The sequence below is a fragment of the Vicia villosa genome, unplaced genomic scaffold (genome assembly GCF_029867415.1).
Source record: "Vicia villosa cultivar HV-30 ecotype Madison, WI unplaced genomic scaffold, Vvil1.0 ctg.000011F_1_1, whole genome shotgun sequence".
Lineage (NCBI taxonomy): Eukaryota > Viridiplantae > Streptophyta > Magnoliopsida > Fabales > Fabaceae > Vicia > Vicia villosa.
In genome coordinates, this window is record NW_026704941.1 from 2,125,671 (window position 1) to 2,143,919 (window position 18,249).

Below are 18,249 nucleotides of genomic sequence, written 5' to 3' on the forward strand. Positions count from 1 at the left end.
CTGGATTACAACACAGGTTTATGGAGCATGCATGCATGATGCATATGTTATTTGTGGAAACTAGCACTTATCTTGGCACCAACATGGGAAGCATGTTAAAGAGGATGATGATGATCAAGGTTGAGGTGATTAAGAATATTGTCCCAAGAAAGTATTATCACTTTTTAAAAAAGAAATGTATTTCTCATGAGTTTTTCATTTGTATAAATATATGTATCCATGAATGTGTATTCTTTTTAACTATTTAGGGAAATTTGAAACAGGTAGTTTTTTTAATAAATTTAATTGTTTGTTAAATCTTTATCTTTTGGCACCTTAGTGAGAGGTTTATTTTTAAAGTTTCTTAATTCACTCATTTATATATTTAAATTTATTAAAATATGTTATTTAAATGAATCATTAAACACACATTAATGTATTTCACTTAAAAAAGATTTTTTTTTAGAACAATGAGCTTACTCCATTGTATTTTGAAAAGTTAAATTAAATGAGTGTAAATTGTTGGTATAAGGTTTAATCTATACCAACAATACTTATTTATACTTCTTTTAATATATTGTTGTAGATAACTTTATAAAAATGAATTTAATATTAATTTATCAAACTTAATGTCCTTTGATTTATAAGTTGCTCGATTGGTATAGAAGTGTAAAATCAAACATTTCTTCGTCTTTTTGATTTATAAGTTGATCGATTGACATTGAAAAGAAAATGTAATGTTTTTATAAATTCAGGGATTGTCTTTCCAAACCTCAACAACGAGCTATCCCTAATTTTTACTATTTAATTATGTTCTGTTGCAGAAATATGAAACGAAAATTACAATCACAGTGCTTCTTAAACTAGAGGTAACGGTTTGGTCTGATACTGTTAACGGGTGTTTGCTATCTCATACTATCTATCGACCTAGGGGGTGCTTGCATGGTTAGAGCACCATTATCGGTGCCATGTAAGCGTTGATTCACGTTTTCCTATTGTCATGAATCAATTGATATTTAACTTTTGTTTACGTTCTTTAGTTGGTGAACGTTTGTCTGCAAAACAATGTTCTTTAACTCATCAATTGAATTAAAAAATATGATATGATTAAATGTATGGTATATTGAGGTATATAATGTGACCCACTTTAACTTTTTTATGAGTTATATGGATATTTGGAAAATGTAGATAAATTGTTTAAATAAATGAAAAGTGTAAAATAATATTAAAAAATTAAGGAGGATCCATTTAAAGAATCCAAATAAGTTTGATAGTGAAAGTGGAGATTAGAGATTATGTATTTGAGAATCATTTACAAAGGTATTTATACCTTGGAGATTAGAGATTGTATATCTGAGAACTCTTTACAAAGGTATTTATACCTTTGGCCGACACAGAGTAATGGTCTCGCGTCTTTGGCCGACACGAAACAATTGTCCTCGAGACTCATCGGGCATGTTTGTTGTTGGGGGAGTCTTTCAATAGTAGTGGTCGGCCTCAAAGAACGTCCATCCGAGCGTCAGATGACTGCGTCGCTTTTGTTTTCTCAAAGCATGATGCGAACGTGAGCATTAAATGCAATCTCATTATTCAAACGTTTCACCGTTTTTCTTTGACGTGTGACCTAAAAAAGTATGGGGTGACATGACACAGCTTTCTGTGTACTTGAGTACACTCGAATGTGGTTGTCTTCCCCAGTTGAAATTTGACCGTCAATTTATCCTTTTTTTTCCTACTTTTGATTGTCTTTGCTTATATAAAGATGGTGAGAGACCGTGGGAATTTTTTTTAGTTGTCTTGTACACTGAGTTTCCCTTGTCTCTTTGAGTTCTTTCTCCTTTTACTTGAGAGAACTTGCTTCTAGAGTAATTGTCATTTCACGTTCATACTTTTAAAGCATTTAAGCTTCGATTTTTCAGCCATCTTCGTTGTTTCAGCACCTTCGCCCTCCTACTTCAAGGCACCTTCTCTTCTCCTCAGCTTTTACTCAAGTTTTTATTGCATTTTTATTACGATGAGTGGTAACCCTGTTATTGTCGAGAGTGACTCAGAGTGTAGTGTATATTCGTATTTGAAGAAGCGAATGGAGTTTGAATCGCATTCCTTCCCATCTGTCAGTGGGGATTTTGAATCAGGAATCATCATTTTGAGTGATGTTTCGAAGATGGAAGAATCACCTAGAGAATCCATTTCAGACGAAGCTATCTCTATGAATACTTTAAAATCTTTATTTCCAATAAAATGCGACGGGGTAAAAACCTTGTAAAGAGAACGATGCTTCCTTCTATCTTAACCGAGACAGAAATAGAGGTTTCCCGTGAAAGGAGGGAACATGTCAATCGCTTTATCAAAACATATCGGAAGTCAACTAGTCATAACCCTAGTAATGCTGAAATTGCTCATCATATGGAGTGCCGAAGGCGACATGATGTCGTGTCTTGGGTCAATCCCGATGACCATCATAGAGAAAACATAATGGCTTGTAGGGGTCTTCGACTAATACAGCCTACTAACGCGAATAGGTGCCATTGGGTAGACGATGAAATATTTGGGACTCCTTCTATCTTGAACACCGTCGAAGCTATAACCCAGGTCAAAATCACGGTTGGTAATTCCCCTAATTGGGAAATTGGGTCGGTGTTAACCTGAGATTTTTGACTCATCTATTAGCATGATATTTTTGACTCAAGCATATTTCGACATGAACGAGGATGCGAGATAAATATGCAGGCTGGGTGCTGATGGCTAAATCATGTTTTCGACGCCAACATCACAAGAATTCAATAGTAATCAACATGATTCTCGACAGAGGCAGTTGGAGGAATTGAAGATGTTTTTTGACAGAAGTAATGGTTTTACAGCAGTTTAAAAAATTGAAGACGCGTAGAAGCAAAGCAGGAGACAAAAGGCCACATAATAGTGTACGTGCCAAATGTAGGAGAGTCAACCACTGTGGACAGTTATTAATGTACATAGTATATAAACAGATCTCGTCTATGTGACGAGGGTTCACATTTTTTCATTGTTGTTCTCTATAGAATTCAAACATTCAAGTTACAGAGATAAAATAACTTGTGAGAAATATATGAACTTGCGTCTCACTTTTAATTCAAACAATTTCATATTTTTCTTAGTTTGCTTTATTTATTTAAACGTTTCTGCATTTATTTTCTTCAATCTCTACATTGAAAACCTTTAAGCACTAATACAATTTCTCAAACTCTTGCACAAATTGTCCTTAGAATTTTTTTCGAGCTAAATTCCTTAAGTGAACGAAAACTTGTGATTTGTTTTACTAAAAATACCAATAAACAAATTGGCATGCCTGGTGGGACCCTTTCGTGCGATTTTTTTACTTTTGCAGAAGAGTGTTTGTGCTTTTATTTTTTCGTTTTGTTTTTCATGTGTGTATTGTTCTCGACGTTTGAGTGTTTATGCGTCTGAGGAGTGGTAAAATTCTTGAGATGGCTCGTCAATCGTAAAAAAAATCCTTCCCTTTCCCAGAACAACGCTCGAAATGCATAGGGGAAACCAATCGAAGCAATGTTTGGTGGTGCGGGTACTTCAACGTCTGTTGGAGTAACCGCTCCTTATGTGATTCAAACGCCACTACGACAGTTTCGACGATGTTACCACAAGTGGTGTATCCTCCACCTTAACCAACAAGTTATCCAACTACACTCAGGGTTACACAAACAACTATAGGAGACCCTAGATCTCCATTTCTCCCAAGCTTTACGCTACCCTATAGTAGTAAGGAATATTCATATTGCATGCCAACTGCAATGATGGGATGCCTATAAACTAATGCATCTACGTATGCAGATAATGCAATGACTATTGCATCTCCTCTTAATCAATACTTAGCATTAGGATCTGATATAAGAAATCATATATCGTTCAAGTTATGCCACCCTTAACTACTAGTTCCCTCTTGGTTGTGAGGCAAAAAATGGATGATAGTAACCATGTTATGGTTAATATACTTACACAACAAATTGGTAGTGTGTTTAATCCTCTAATCCAAAACACAAACCATATTTACCAATAATTTGCGCATCAAATGGGTCGATGCTAAATTTATTTGGTGCTCCTCAAGAACCCATTCAGCCAGTTCCTAATAACCAAGTTCCACAGCAAGTTAGGCCTCAACCTGTCGAAATGCACTCACACAATCTTAAAGGTTCTATTCGGAGACATATGAGCCTTCAAGATTAACCTTCCACGTGAGTCGAAAACTCTCACCAGCTTATCTTCAAATGAAACTATGTAATTCTTTTCGACCAACTGCCCTATGCTGAGAAAATTGCTTTTCATGCCTGGTATATAGTATACAATACATTGGAAATTATTGACCTTTTTCCATCTTTCCTCAATTTAGAACATCACCAATACCTTCAGTTGCTAGAGTATAGTCATTTGCAAAATTCACCATGTTCTTCATTGAGGGTTTTATGTTAACAAACCAATCTTTCCTACCAGTCATGTGTGATGAGCAACCTGAGTCCAAATACCATTGGTTCTTGAATTTTTCTTCATCTCTTGTTGTGCCCATCAACAACATCTCTTCTTCTTCATGCTTTGCAAGCTTTGCATCATTTTCTTGATTCTTTTATTTTTCAAGACAATCACTAGAGTAGTAACCATACTTCTGATAATTAAAACACTGAATGTGGATTTTGTCAGGTTTTCCTCCACCACCTATTCATCTACCTGCAACATCACCTTTGTGGTTGCTTTGGTATGAGGGTTTTCTTTGATTATGCAAATTTCCTTCTTGTTGGTTTCCTCTTCCAATCAAGTTGTTATAGCCTCATCTACCTTTTTTATCGAACCATTTTTCTTTGCCTTTCTTTTCTCTTGCTGATTATGCCTGCAGAGTCACATCACTCTTCAACTTGCCTGTAGCTCTTTCAGTCATTATTTGTTCATGAGATTCAAGCGTCTCTTGAAGCTCTTCTTTTGTCAATATTGATAAATCTTTAGATTCTTCTATGGCTTCTAGCACGTGATCGAATTTTGGAGCCAGTGACCTCAAGATCTTTTCGACAATTGATCTTGATGTTAGCGCTTCTCCATATACCTTGATTTGATTCACCAATTTTGTAACCCTAATGAAGAAATCAGTTACGCTTTCACTTTCTTCCATCTGAAGCAATTCACACGTTCTTTTGTGAGTTTATAACCTCCCCTCTTTCACCTTCTCAGTGCCTCCAAACGATTTCTCCAGAATATCTCATGCTTCTTTCGTTGTTTCTACATCACTCAGCTTTTAAAAGTTATCTGGATTATCACATTGATGAATTATAAAGAGAGCTTTATAACCAATCTTCCTCAATTGTTTATGTGCAGCCTTTTATTCATCTGTAGCATTCTCTCCAATTAGTGTTACTTCATTCTTCATAATATCCCAAAGGTCTTGATAGTAGAAGACAATCTTCACCTACTTACACCAATTCTCATAATCCTTATCTTTTAGAATTGGGATATTTGTTAGAAAATTTTTGTTCGAATGATTCATCGCGCTATGCTTCCCAAGAATCACATCCAGTGCTCTAGATGCCAGATGTTAGAATTAAGTCCCAAACTTTGAGATAATCCGAATCAATCTTTTTGATTAATTACGTCTCTCGTTCTTCACACTTCACTTGAATGATTCAACCACACATTGGTTGTAATATGATTTTGATGCGCAAAGATTATGAGAGAAGATAATTGAGAGAGAAGAGAGAAAGATGAAAGCTAGGGTTTTTTTGGGAGAGAAGAAGAAGATATTATTGATTCTCAATTCTAAGTAAATTGTATTTCATTCACAAATAAGGTGTCTCCCTATTTATAGTTGAGTTTGCTTGTCCATCAAGAAAACTCTAACAAAGAATTATATATTCAACAATAATGACACTATGCGACGAAAAAAGAAGGCCGCCCAAACGGGTAAGGATCCTCTTCATTTCCTAAAAGAAATTGAGAACTCCATTACTATAGTTTCATGTGTATAAAGTCAAATAAATATTAATTATATGTCAGATGTCTTAGATATACGTGTTTTTTACACACAAAACTATATAGTAATGAAGAAAATGAAGAGACAAAGAAATAGAGAGAATCTTAACACCACTCAAACATTAGGAACATTAGAACTAAAATGGATAATATTGAAAAAGAAAAAAAAAAAGGAGATGTGGTATTTGTCGCAAAATCGGCTGCGCAAAAAAATTCAAATAAGACTTGAACTTCTACCTAATTGTATTTGTTGTTTTAGTTCATCTTACAATGAACTTATTAGATACTAACATGTAATTTCTTTCAACAACGTCAACCTAATATATTTAAAACTTAAATCTTCCATTTACAACCCAACAACGACTGGAACAACACACAAATTTAAAATAAAGTTACATCAAATCAAGTCTATCATTCGTCAAAGTTATGTATGAACAACGTTATTATATTTTTCTAACCTTTTTAATTTCACCACCTAATTGTCGAAAATTTGTGTTGAAGGCTGAAACCAATCTTCTAAAATTCTAATGCGGATTTAGACAGACGCTCATCTGCTTATCCGTTTCAAAAAATACAACTGACCAAACTGACATGATTAAGAGTCTGTTTGGTAAGACAAAAAAAAGAGCTTTTAGCTTTTAGCTTTTAGCTTTTCAGCTCATATTAATAAAAAAGCTCTGTTTGGTAACTCTATTTTAGCTTTTAGCTTGTAGCTTTTTTACTAGCTTTTAGCTTTTTTTTCAAAAGCTAATTGAAGTAGCTTTTGAGCTTGTAGCTTTTAGCTTGTGAGTTTTTCTTCCATTAATACCCTTATTATTTTAACTAAAATATATTATTACCCTCATTAATTAAAATGTCATTAATGTCATTTTGTATTTATCAGCTAATGAAACAGCTAATTTACCAAACACTCACATTAGCTTATCAGCTATCAGCTACCAGCTACCAGCTAAAAGCTACCAGCTACCAGCTAAAAGCTATCAGCTATCAGCTAATTTTACCAAACAGAGTCTTATGTGAAGTTAGCACAAAGAAAAATAATGATACTACCTTCTTACACACCCCTATTTATAGGAAATGATACCATAATTCAAATGTCGGAAACCATTCAAAAAAAAATTGTGGGCGGAAAAATATTAAACAATAATTTTATTTTCATTTTTTATTATTTTTATTTTTTCAAGTTTCTATTAATTAAATTTATTAATTATTAGATATTAAAATATATTATAAAAGTACAATACCAAAAAAGGTACTTTTATTAATTTTTTTGTATTTTAATTAATAAATTATAATTATTTATTTTATTTATTTAATTATCTAAGAACATTAAAATATATCAAATAAATTAAAAAACAAAAAAAATAATAACACGTCTATCTCAGATATACAGGCTTCCGCCATTTGTCTTGAAAGAAGGCTTTTTTATTTTAAAAAAATAGAAAAAAGTAGCCGACTGAAAATTAAATATCAATTGACAATTGGTAAATAAATTTTTAAAATGTGGTCAAACACTCAATAATTGTAAGTTCATATTAAATATTCATGCATTCAATCTACTACTATATATACATTATTTTATGCCATTATCTTTCTCAATTCATCAATTGACTACATTACTTCAAAAATCATTTTATGTTCATGAATATATGCCAAAAAGAACGTAGAAGCTGCAGCAAAAGTTGGATCAATGTCAAGGGAGGAGAAGAAAGAACTTGTTGAAACAGAAGAAAATGCCCTAAGAAATGATATAAAAGACCTAGAGACATGGGTATGTTTACTTTTCTCACTGTTACTTTCATATTTTTTAGATGTTTGAGTTATACACTTAATTTTTCTCAAACTCTAATATATTTCATTTTTATTTGGTAAAAAATTTATCAAGATTAAATTAAAATTAAATTAAATTTTATAAAATATTTGTTAATGTTAACCTATAATTGAATACAAAATTTAATTGTTTTGTCATGAACATGACTATCTTATATTTGATCTATAAAATTTTAAAACGCTTTTTTAAGGTAATGGGTGATTTTTACGGAAGAATAAAATACTTATTTTAGATATTTTTATTCTTTTGCAAATAAATTTATTTTTAATATTTTTTCTATTTTAAATAAACAATTATTCTATTAAAAAATTTAAATAAATTTCAAATCATTTTATAATACTAATAAAATATTAATGTTTTTATATTTTTTTACTATTTATTATTCTATCTTCCTACAACAGTTTTAATTTTTATTCTCATATTATTAATGATCAATAATAATTTTTATTTAAAACAATAATTCATAAATATAAAAAGATCTATACACAACAATAAAATTTCATAATTTTAATAATCCATCATTTATTCCAATTTTTCCTCTTATCAATAAATTCTTTCATAGGTTGATTTAATGGAGACCATGGACGATAAGCAGCTAGAGTGTTATCTAAAAAATAATCCAGATGATTCAAAAAAGCCAAGGGACCAAAATATGAAGAAAAAGGTAACAATATGGTTTTAGTTTCATATTATTTTACAAGTGAAAGTAAAATATTTAGAAAAGTTATACAAAATAATTAATTGATTTCCTTTAATTTTAAATGTTAATAAATAGAGTATTTTCAAATAAATAAAATATTCAAAGAATATGTCTTCTTTAATTTATTTTTTTAAAAAACTTTGAATTCGAACATGATATTGACTAATTCAAAAAGACAAATTTTATCGTTTATTATCCATGATTCATTTAAAGACAGAGCCTAATCAAACACAAAAGTTATTTATACTAAAATTCGAATATGAAATTATAAAGAGAAAACACTTTCAAGTCTCAAATACTTTTAATTATGTAGCACAAGATTTTCTTTTATATATATATATATATATATATATATATATATATATATATATATATATATATATATATATATATATATATATATATATATATAATGATTTTTTTATTATAAATTAATAACATTTAATATGAGGATGAAATAAATTACAATCTCAATTTTTTATTATATGTTATTTTGTTACTTTCACGTTTATTTAAAAATATAATTAATATTGCATGAAAAAAATATGAAGTATTTCATAAAATCATCCTTTATTACTAGAGTTTGATATCATTTATTAAAGGTATAAGAAAATTAAATTAATTATTTTAAAGCTGTGGTTGTCTTTTGATAATAATACACTTTACACTTTACAGGTTGAAAGCACTAGCAAATCGAAATCATCAAACTCTACTGGGATAATGGCTTCAGTTTGGAAGTTTGATAAGAATTTGAACTAAATATTCTTCTCTTGTATTTCTATATCCTATAAACTAATAAAATAGTACTTCAATAATATCTTATTGTTGCACTCACATCAATTATATATGTATTTTTTCTGTGTTGGAAAACTATGATTTATTAACAGGATTTCTATATCCTATGATTTTATAATGAAAGTATATATAATTATGACGTGTTCATTAAATTAATTAATTTATATCATTATTAAGTAATTTAAAATTTATAAAATATTTTATTGAACAATTTAATATAATTATTTGTAATTTGTTTTTGTAATTTTTTTATTGCAAGTGAAAAGGAATGGTGTCTTGAATAAAGCAAATGAGGGGGCTGGTTTATTTGAGGAATCCTCGTCACATATCAATGGCATCATGAAAGATGATATTCATTACTTTCTTATATATTGTGAAGTCGCATTCTTCAAATCGAACCTTCCGTCTCACAGCTTTTATGCGGATGACACTCTTATTTTTTGCAAAGGTTCCAAAAAAATGTTTGGGCTTTTTTCGATCTTTTTTCTTCTTATGCTAGTGCTTTTGGGCAGGTGTTTATTCTCTCCAAATCCTCTCTCTTTACGGGTGGCATAAATAGTCGTAAAGCTTAAAAGCTATTAGAGTTTACTGATCTAGGGGCGCCCATTTTTAAAGGTAGAATTAAACTTGGATATTTGCAACCTCTTGCGGACAGAATTATCTCGAAATTTTTGACTTGGAAAGGCACCTCTCTCTCCATAGCGGGTAGAGCAGTGCTTGTTCAATCGGTTATCAACTCTATGCTTACTCATAATATGGGAATTTATTCTTGGCCTTCATATCTTCTTAAGAGCATTAAACGTGTGTCTCACAATTTCTTTTGGAGTGAGAATGTTAATAATCGTAAATTAATCACGGTCACTTGGAATAAGATTTGTCAACCTAGAGCTAGTGGGGGTCTAAATGTTCGCTCCCTGTTTTGTTTAAATGAAGCGACTAGTCTAAAACTTTGTTGGGAGTTTCTTAACTCAATCTGAGGATTGCGCTGTGATTCTTCGTGGAAGGGTATTGAGAAATTATGGGCATATAACTCATCAAATTCCCTCTTCTATTTGGCTCAATATAAACCACATATTTCCGTTGTTTTAGAGAATTCTTCTTGGTTTTTGAGTAATGACAAGCGGATTAAGTTATGGAAAGATTCGTGGCAGGTACACCGTTTATTTTGAACCTTAATAAGCAAACAACTTTGGACCTCAACATTAACCTCGACATGCGGGTTTCGGAGATTTTTGTCAACAACTCTTGGAATGTTCCGTTAGCATGGTAAGATTTCTTCCCCTTCTTAGAAGAAAGGCTAATATGTCTTTTCTTTGTTGATAATTTGAAGGATGACATGCTTTGTTGGAAACACTCTACTATTGGAATTTTGGATTCAAAAGAAGCGTTCAGATTTATTACAAAACAAACCACTTCTCTTCCTTAGGTAGCTTCGTTATGGAGTCGCTTTATTCCTCCTTCTAATTCATTGCTAGTGTGGAAGCTTCATCATAACAAAATTCCTACTGATGAGCAATTACGGGTTCGAGGTTTCAAAATAGTTTCTAAATGTTATAACTGCAACTATCATACTGAAGATACAAAACATCTGTTTTTTATTTGTGTTTTCGCTAGCAAATTTTGGAGCTGGATTTGTCATATTTTAAACCTGCAAGTTATGGTTACGACAATTAATTTTTGGAAGCTCTCTGACAATGCGTCCTCTCCTCAGAGTGTGTTTGCGATTAATGCCGCATTTATTTTTGGGCTGAATGCGATTTGGGCCGCTAGAAATTATGTCCATTATCATCACAAGGCTCCACTTTTCCACTATGTTTGTGCGTCTGTGGCGGCTAAGGTGAAGCTTTTTTGCACTGCTGCCAAGCTTCCCTTTCGTCATAGTGTGTTTGATTTTCTGGTGCTTAAAGATTTTCATATTCCTACTAATCTGTCGCGTGCTCCTTTAGTTAAATAGCTCTTTGGCATCCACATTTTCAAAGATGGATGAAATGTAATGTCAGCGGTTCTTTTGTCATGGGTGCTTCTTCCTCGGGCTGCGGTGGCATGTTTCGGTGTAATTCCGGGGAGTTCTCTTTTGCTTTTGCAGAGCCTCTACCTTGGACTAACTCATTCACTGCGAAATTCTACAGTGTCCTGAGAGGGATTGAAATAGCTTTTGGCAGGAGCTGGTCAAACCTTTGGGTTGAGCCTGATTCCACTACTGTGGTGAATGCTTTTTGTTTGGCTAATGAGGCCTTAATCCCATGGCATCCTCGTAATAGATGAAATTATTGCTCGACTCTTTTATTAGACATGAATTTTATTATATCTCACATTTGCAGGTAAGTCAATAGTTGTGCGGATTTTTTTGCTAACTTAGGCCGCACGGCTACGATCTTCACTCTTTTTGATTCTTTACCTATTTATCCAAAAAAAAATTGAATGATCTAACGAACCATTCATAGATCCTCAGGGCACATGGGAATCTCAAGGTCGTTTTAGTTAAAGTGAAAAAGATAATTCTAGTGTTTGTAATCGGTCACTGTCGGACGGTAATCGCTTAACCCCTTTGTAGATTTCAAATAGAATTATTCTATAATCAATTACAACTTTAGTGTAAAGTTGAAACACAATTTAGGTAGAATCGTTTTATGACCAGTTATAGCTTTGGTATAACTGGTTACTAACTGTGGCAACGGACCAGAAGCGCTCATTAACCGGTTAGAGCTTTGGTATAACTAGTTACAACTATTAATTTTTTGTTTTTCTATATTGTTAATTGTACCTCAAGTCATGTATTTGTATATATACCTTTTAGGTATCTCATTAATGATAATGCCTCATATTTTCAATTCAATCGCTTTCTCTGATTCTCTCACTCTCTTCCTCTCCATACTCAATTATTCACCATCCTTGTGGTTTCAAGTTCCAACATTTGACATTAAGAGTCTGATTCGATCCATCAAACACCTAGTGTGCAAAAATGATCTATGTTTCTAATGAAAGAATTCATTCAAATTTACCTATCCCTTTGTTAATTGATATTTTCGACACAACCTGAATAAGAGGTTTAAAGACAAATCTCAGTGGTGATAAATTAACTTGAGTTATACTCTAATTGAAATGGGTTATGGTCGACTAAAAGACTTGTTTTTCTGGGTTGCATATGATCGAAACATACTGTGAAATATCGGTCAAAATATGAGTCTCATCACCAAGTCGAGTCAAAAATAGGATGCTCGAATTATGAGACTTAGGGAAATTTAGAGACTTTCAGTGTAATGTTACCACTATAGATGTTAACATTGTCGAAGAAGTGGAAAATGGATAAGATCAGATAGCTACTAAGGACACATGGATGTTTTTTTGGGAATGAAGGACACATGCGAATGAAGACGTTCCAGACGATGTTTAGTCGACCGTTGGTGATGGTTACGTTAGAACTAGTATAGAAGTAGTTCATGATTGTAGGATTAGGGGTCCGCAATTTTACAAAAATTCTAATATACTCAATGTATCTAAGTGACAGCGAGAAAAGAGTTATTTGAATCAATGTATGCATTTGCGTTCCATTTATGAATTCAATTTTCGTTTATTTTGTCTCGTATTTATTGCATTCAATCTTTTCTTTTAATTTCGACATTTATTGTCAAATATATTTCAAACTTATGATTTTTGTACAATTCGTCATAAGATCTTATCGAGTTTAATCCTTTAAGTAAAATCAAACTTGTCTTTGTTTACCAAAATTTTCAGTAAATAAGTTGGCACACCCAATTAGACCTTTGTGTGATTTTTTTTTTTATTTTTTAAATAAATCTACATGTAAGTTCCTCGTTTATGAGACTTCTCAAAGTCTAAAGTATGTATGAGATTGAGGACTAGTAAGATAATCAAAAATTACGCAAGCAGAACAACTATAAGATACATCATAATTGTTCATCAAATTTTTTAAATAAATTATCAGAAGTTTTGTTCAAACTTTTAAATTCAAATTTATTCATGGACAGTTTAAGAATGAGTTTCATATTCAACTTGGGGTGGCAAGTTAAATGATCGTCAAGAAGTCATCAATGTTAACGATTAACTATTAGTTGAGTAAAAGTGATAAAAAAATTAAGAGTATATTTATATTGACTTATTTGACTTTATTTAATAACATAAATTTTGAGGCATTACCAAGACTTTATCAAAAACAATTTATAACATTTTTCATAATTTTTTTTTAAATTCTATATAAAAAATAATTTTATAATTTGTTATTAGAAAGAATTTATATAATCTCATTCATAAGCGCTTATACAAACATGACTTAATATTAGAGCTGTCAAAATGGGCTCGGCCCATCGGGCCGGCCCATAAGCCCTACAATTTAGCGCGGGTCGGGCAGCAAAATACCTTAAAAAAACACGACCCTGTCTTTTTGGGTCAGCACACCGGGCCTATGTTTTTTATGGGCTGGGCCGGGTCAAGCGGGCTTCGGGCTGGCCCACTAAAAAAAATTTTTGGTAAATTTTGGAGAAAAAAGATTGAGATAAGACATGATTTCATAAATGTGTTTTCAAGTGATAAAGAAAAATTAAAGAGGATGAAGATATATTTTCAAGATGATGCAATCAAGGAAATGGTTGTGAGATGGAGAAAAAATTTGATAAGTATTGATGATAATATTAAGTTACTTTGTACTTTTACATGGATGATTTTGTGGTATATATATATATATATATATATATATATATATATATAGGGAGCATATCAAGTGAGAGCATTTTTAAATGAGAGGGTGAGAGGAATAAATATCAACCTTTAGATTCATCAAGAGAGAGAAATTAATAGCCACATTAATGTATTAACATTATCTCTCTTGATGAATCTAAAGGTTGATATTTATTCCTCCCATCTCTCATTTAAAAATGCTCTCACTTTGATATGCTCCCTATATATATATATATATATATATATATATATATATATATATATATATATATATATATATATATATATATATATATATATATATATATATATATATAGTTAAATATTTTAAACATTACTTATATACATTTATGATGACTCTCTACTTATGTTGTGTTGCGTTTATCCATTACATCCTTTTTATAAAATTAAAATTATAATATTGAAATATGGGCCGGGCTGGCCCATTGGACCGCACGGGCTTTTAAAAAATAGGCCGGACTCATTTTATGTGGCCCATTAAACAATTGGGTCGGGCCAGTCCATTTAAACACATTGGCCCACTGGATCGAAGCGGGCTGGGCTGGGCCGGCCCATTTGACATCTCTACTTAATATGATTAATGTTTTGCAAAGTCATTGACTATTTCTATTTAGGAGTTTAGATAAATTTAGGGATTAATTTGAAAAAAATGATAAAAAAATTGAGACCAATTTGAGTGTTTATCTTAAGCACACGTTAAAAATAGAGATCATATATATTTCTCGCATTAACGTATTGGGTATATTTTCGACCCTTAAATCAAAATCAAACGATCTATACGTAAATATAATTTTTAGTTTGTCTAAAATAAAAATATTATATTTATGTCGCGGGAATCTGTGATATCAGGGAAACATGACCCTTGAAAATAAATAACCAATTCCCGTTAGAAAGATAAACCCGGTTCAATACCAAACCCGGTTCATCTTCCGAATCAATTCCAACGCGCCGCCATACAGTCTTGATCTCCTAAATCTCAAGATTCTCCACACAAACAGCGTCGTTCTTCGGCAGCACACGCATTCTCTCTCATCCCAAACCCTAACCCTAGAGTCTGGAAGCGTCTCTCCCATGGCGTACCAGACCCCCAACCACGATTCACCTTCCGATTCCAATACCCAAAAGCGTCTCTACAATCCCTACAAAGACCTCGAAGTCCCCATTCGAAATCTCTACCAGCTCCCAACCTCCCCCGAGCACCTTTTCGTCGAAGAGGCCGCCCGAAAACACCGCTCCTGGGGAGAAACTCTAACCTTCCTCACCGGCTGCGGCTACCTTGGCGGCGCCGTTGCTGGCGCCGGCGTAGGCCTCGTTGAAGGCGTTAAATCGTTCGAGTCAGGAGACACCATGAAGCTCAGAGTCAATCGGATTCTCAACTCGTCGGGTCATACCGGTCGAACGTGGGGGAACCGCCTCGGAGTGATCGGGTTGCTTTACGCAGGCATTGAGAGCGGGATCACGGCTGCGAGAGACACCGACGATGTGTTGAACAGTATAGCGGCGGGGCTTGGGACTGGCGTGTTGTATCGAGCTGCGAGAGGGGTTAGATCGGCTGCTGTGGCAGGTGCTGTTGGTGGAGTTGTGGTTGGAGTGGCTGTCACGGCGAAGCAGGCGTTGAAACGCTACGTGCCGATTTGAGGATCATCATGAGTGAGCTCTCAATTTTATTTTTTGTTACCATCAATTTTGAGTATTTGATTGAGGTATAAAATTGTATACCAGCTTGTGGCAGTGCTGCCCTTGCAGACAATTGGCTTAATTCATATTTTTTTTCAGCTTCATAATGGCTAACCTTTGTAGTGTAATTTGCTTAGTGATCTCGAATGAATAATTTGGATGGCTTTGACGCTGGAAAGTTGATACGATATGAAAAATGTTGTTCTTATATCAATGCATAATACTGAAAGATTGTGAAAATGGTATTATACTAAAAATGCTGTGACTTGTGTTATGATTTGATGGAAACTGAGTGTGAGTTACTTTGGGATTAATGGGTTCCTAGGGATTTTGCATGTATAGATTATAATTCATAGTTTATTCTTTGATATTAGACACTAATGCATTAGCTACTTACTAGTATCTCCGATAGGGTTGCTACTTGCTAGTTTTTTGTGTTATTGTTGTCAAGTTATTTTATAATTGTAACTTGTATATTGTCAATGAGTGGTAAACGTAAATCATGTATGCAACTAATTTTCTGTGGTTGAAAGAAAACAATTTTTCTCCATGGATGATAGTAAAAAATGTCTTGAAATGGTAGATGTTGTGTTGGTAAGTAAGTCAATGAACTGTCTTCATTGTTAAACCACCACTTCCTCTGAGGAGCAGTATATAAATGGCTGTTTCTCCGTCAATACACGATAATGGAAGATTGTGAAAATGGCATTGCACAAAAATGTTGTGACTTGTGATTCTGATATTATTCAGTAGAAGGAGAGGTATGTTACCTTGGGATTTATGAGTTCTGGCGATTTGCATTTGTAGATTATAATTTATAATTTGTTTTCTGATGCTAGGCACTGATGCATTAGCTAGTATTTCTGACGGGGTTGCTAGTTTTTGTGTTATTCGTGTTAAATTATTTTGTAATAGCAACTTGTGTAGTGTCATGTCCATATTGTAAACTGACATAAATTATGTATTCAAGTAATTTTCTGTTTGGTGGAAAGAAGACAATTGTTATTCTCTATGGACGATTGTAAAGCATATGTTATTATCCTTTGAAGGTCTTAAACCGGTAGATATTGTATTAGTAAATCAACGAACTATCTTCATTGTTAAACCACCACTTCCTCCGAGGAGCATTTTTCCCAATAGAAGAATGTTTGCCCTTCTAACAAGTGACTCTTATAGCCCGTTGAATGATACTTTATTTGGATTTGGTTGCCTTCAATCGGTTTTCTTTATCCATCTTTGTTATTAGTTTTCATTAGATAATAATGTTTATTGAATCCACTTATGTACTAACTACTAATTGGTGACGTGTGTCACTCTTGTGCAGTGAGCATATCAACAAGATGTTAGCTTGTTACCGGCATAAATGTAGAGCTAAATTTTACCTCAATATTTTGCCTCTTAATTGATGCCATTATTAGTTGTAGATTTTTTCTGCTCAAACTAAAACAATATTCACAAGAGTATTTCTGCAAACGGTTACCCAATGCATCTTAGCTGTCTTGCAAGGTGTTGTTTGGGGCTAAAGTAACCAATGCATCTTAGTTGTCTTGCAAGGTGTTGTTTGGGGCTAAAGCTGACTGAAGAAAATCTTCTGAGTGAGTTATTGCTGCCACTTAATTTCTATCAAAGGGAAGGATAGCCTACTGTTATATATTTGTGCAACCCCTGCTTAGTATGTGTATCATCCCGCTAGATTATAATATCTGGCTTCTCCATTAGTTAAAATCTTACACGGCCTTGATTATTTGAACTTCCAAAAATGTAAAGGAAAGGCTGTGTTGTTATTTGTTTTGTAGTTTCCTGTTAACTTGGGCTTGTCGGTGTTTCCCCTTCCTGGATTGCATTATTCTGGTCACTAAGTAGTATGTTCCTCAGCAACCTACAAGTTTTTTTTCTATCTCATGTTGGACATGTTCTGGCAAGTGAAATAGAATCAGGGGCCGCCCATGGTGCAGCATCTTAAGAATTACTGAATGATAGTACCCCTGTGTGCACCCGGAGTTATATATGGCAGCCCCTAATTCAATGAAAAAGACCATTATAATCCTATTCAAATTTTTTACCATTTTCACAAGTTCACCTTTTCAATGAAAATTTCTGAATTTTTGGGCGATACTGAAAATTTGGATAGCATACTGGAAATTCTTTGAAACTAAGTAGAAAATAAGAAATTTCATGTTCATACTGTAAATTTTTTGTAAAAATTTAGTTGAATACCAAAAATTTCAGAATTTCTCGGAAATTTTAAAATTTCTGGTAAATCTTATCAAAAACTCTGAAATTTCTCGTAGTTCTATTTTTTTTGTAAAGTTTTAGAAATTCAAATCAATTAAATTTCTGGTATAGAATGATAAATTTTGAAATTTCCAAAAAAATTTGTAACGCATCGGAAATTTCAAATGAACTATCAAAAATTTTGTTAACGCATAAACCTGTGTCTGCCATGCCCCGTTGCCATATCCATATATAAGCCAAGAACAAATGGGTTACCGACTCAACCTGATTTATACAAAGAGCACATAAGGCCCCATCCAAATCAATAATAACA

General features: G+C 32.9%; 1 protein-coding gene across 3 annotated transcripts; it reads left to right on the forward strand.

Moving 5' to 3' along the window:
- Window positions 1-14,916: 14,916 nt before the first annotated feature.
- LOC131621892 (mitochondrial import inner membrane translocase subunit TIM23-2-like) lies at window positions 14,917-17,579 on the forward strand. Of its 3 annotated transcripts, none has more exons than XM_058892949.1 (2): window positions 14,917-15,674; window positions 17,244-17,579. In XM_058892949.1, exon 1 carries the CDS (start codon window positions 15,096-15,098, stop codon window positions 15,660-15,662), a length of 567 nt encoding a protein of 188 aa, XP_058748932.1. In that variant the 5' UTR covers window positions 14,917-15,095; the 3' UTR covers window positions 15,663-15,674; window positions 17,244-17,579. The 3 variants fall into 3 exon arrangements, with proteins under 3 accessions (XP_058748932.1, XP_058748935.1, XP_058748933.1); XM_058892952.1 differs by lacking the exon at window positions 17,244-17,579 and adding an exon at window positions 17,196-17,223; XM_058892950.1 differs by lacking the exon at window positions 17,244-17,579 and adding an exon at window positions 17,026-17,174.
- Window positions 17,580-18,249: the final 670 nt, after the last annotated feature.

Excerpts from the sequence above, each read along its gene's own strand:
- LOC131621892 (XM_058892949.1), top strand. The coding sequence starts at position 15,096 with ATGGCGTACCAGACCCCCAACCACGATTCACCTTCCGATTCCAATACC.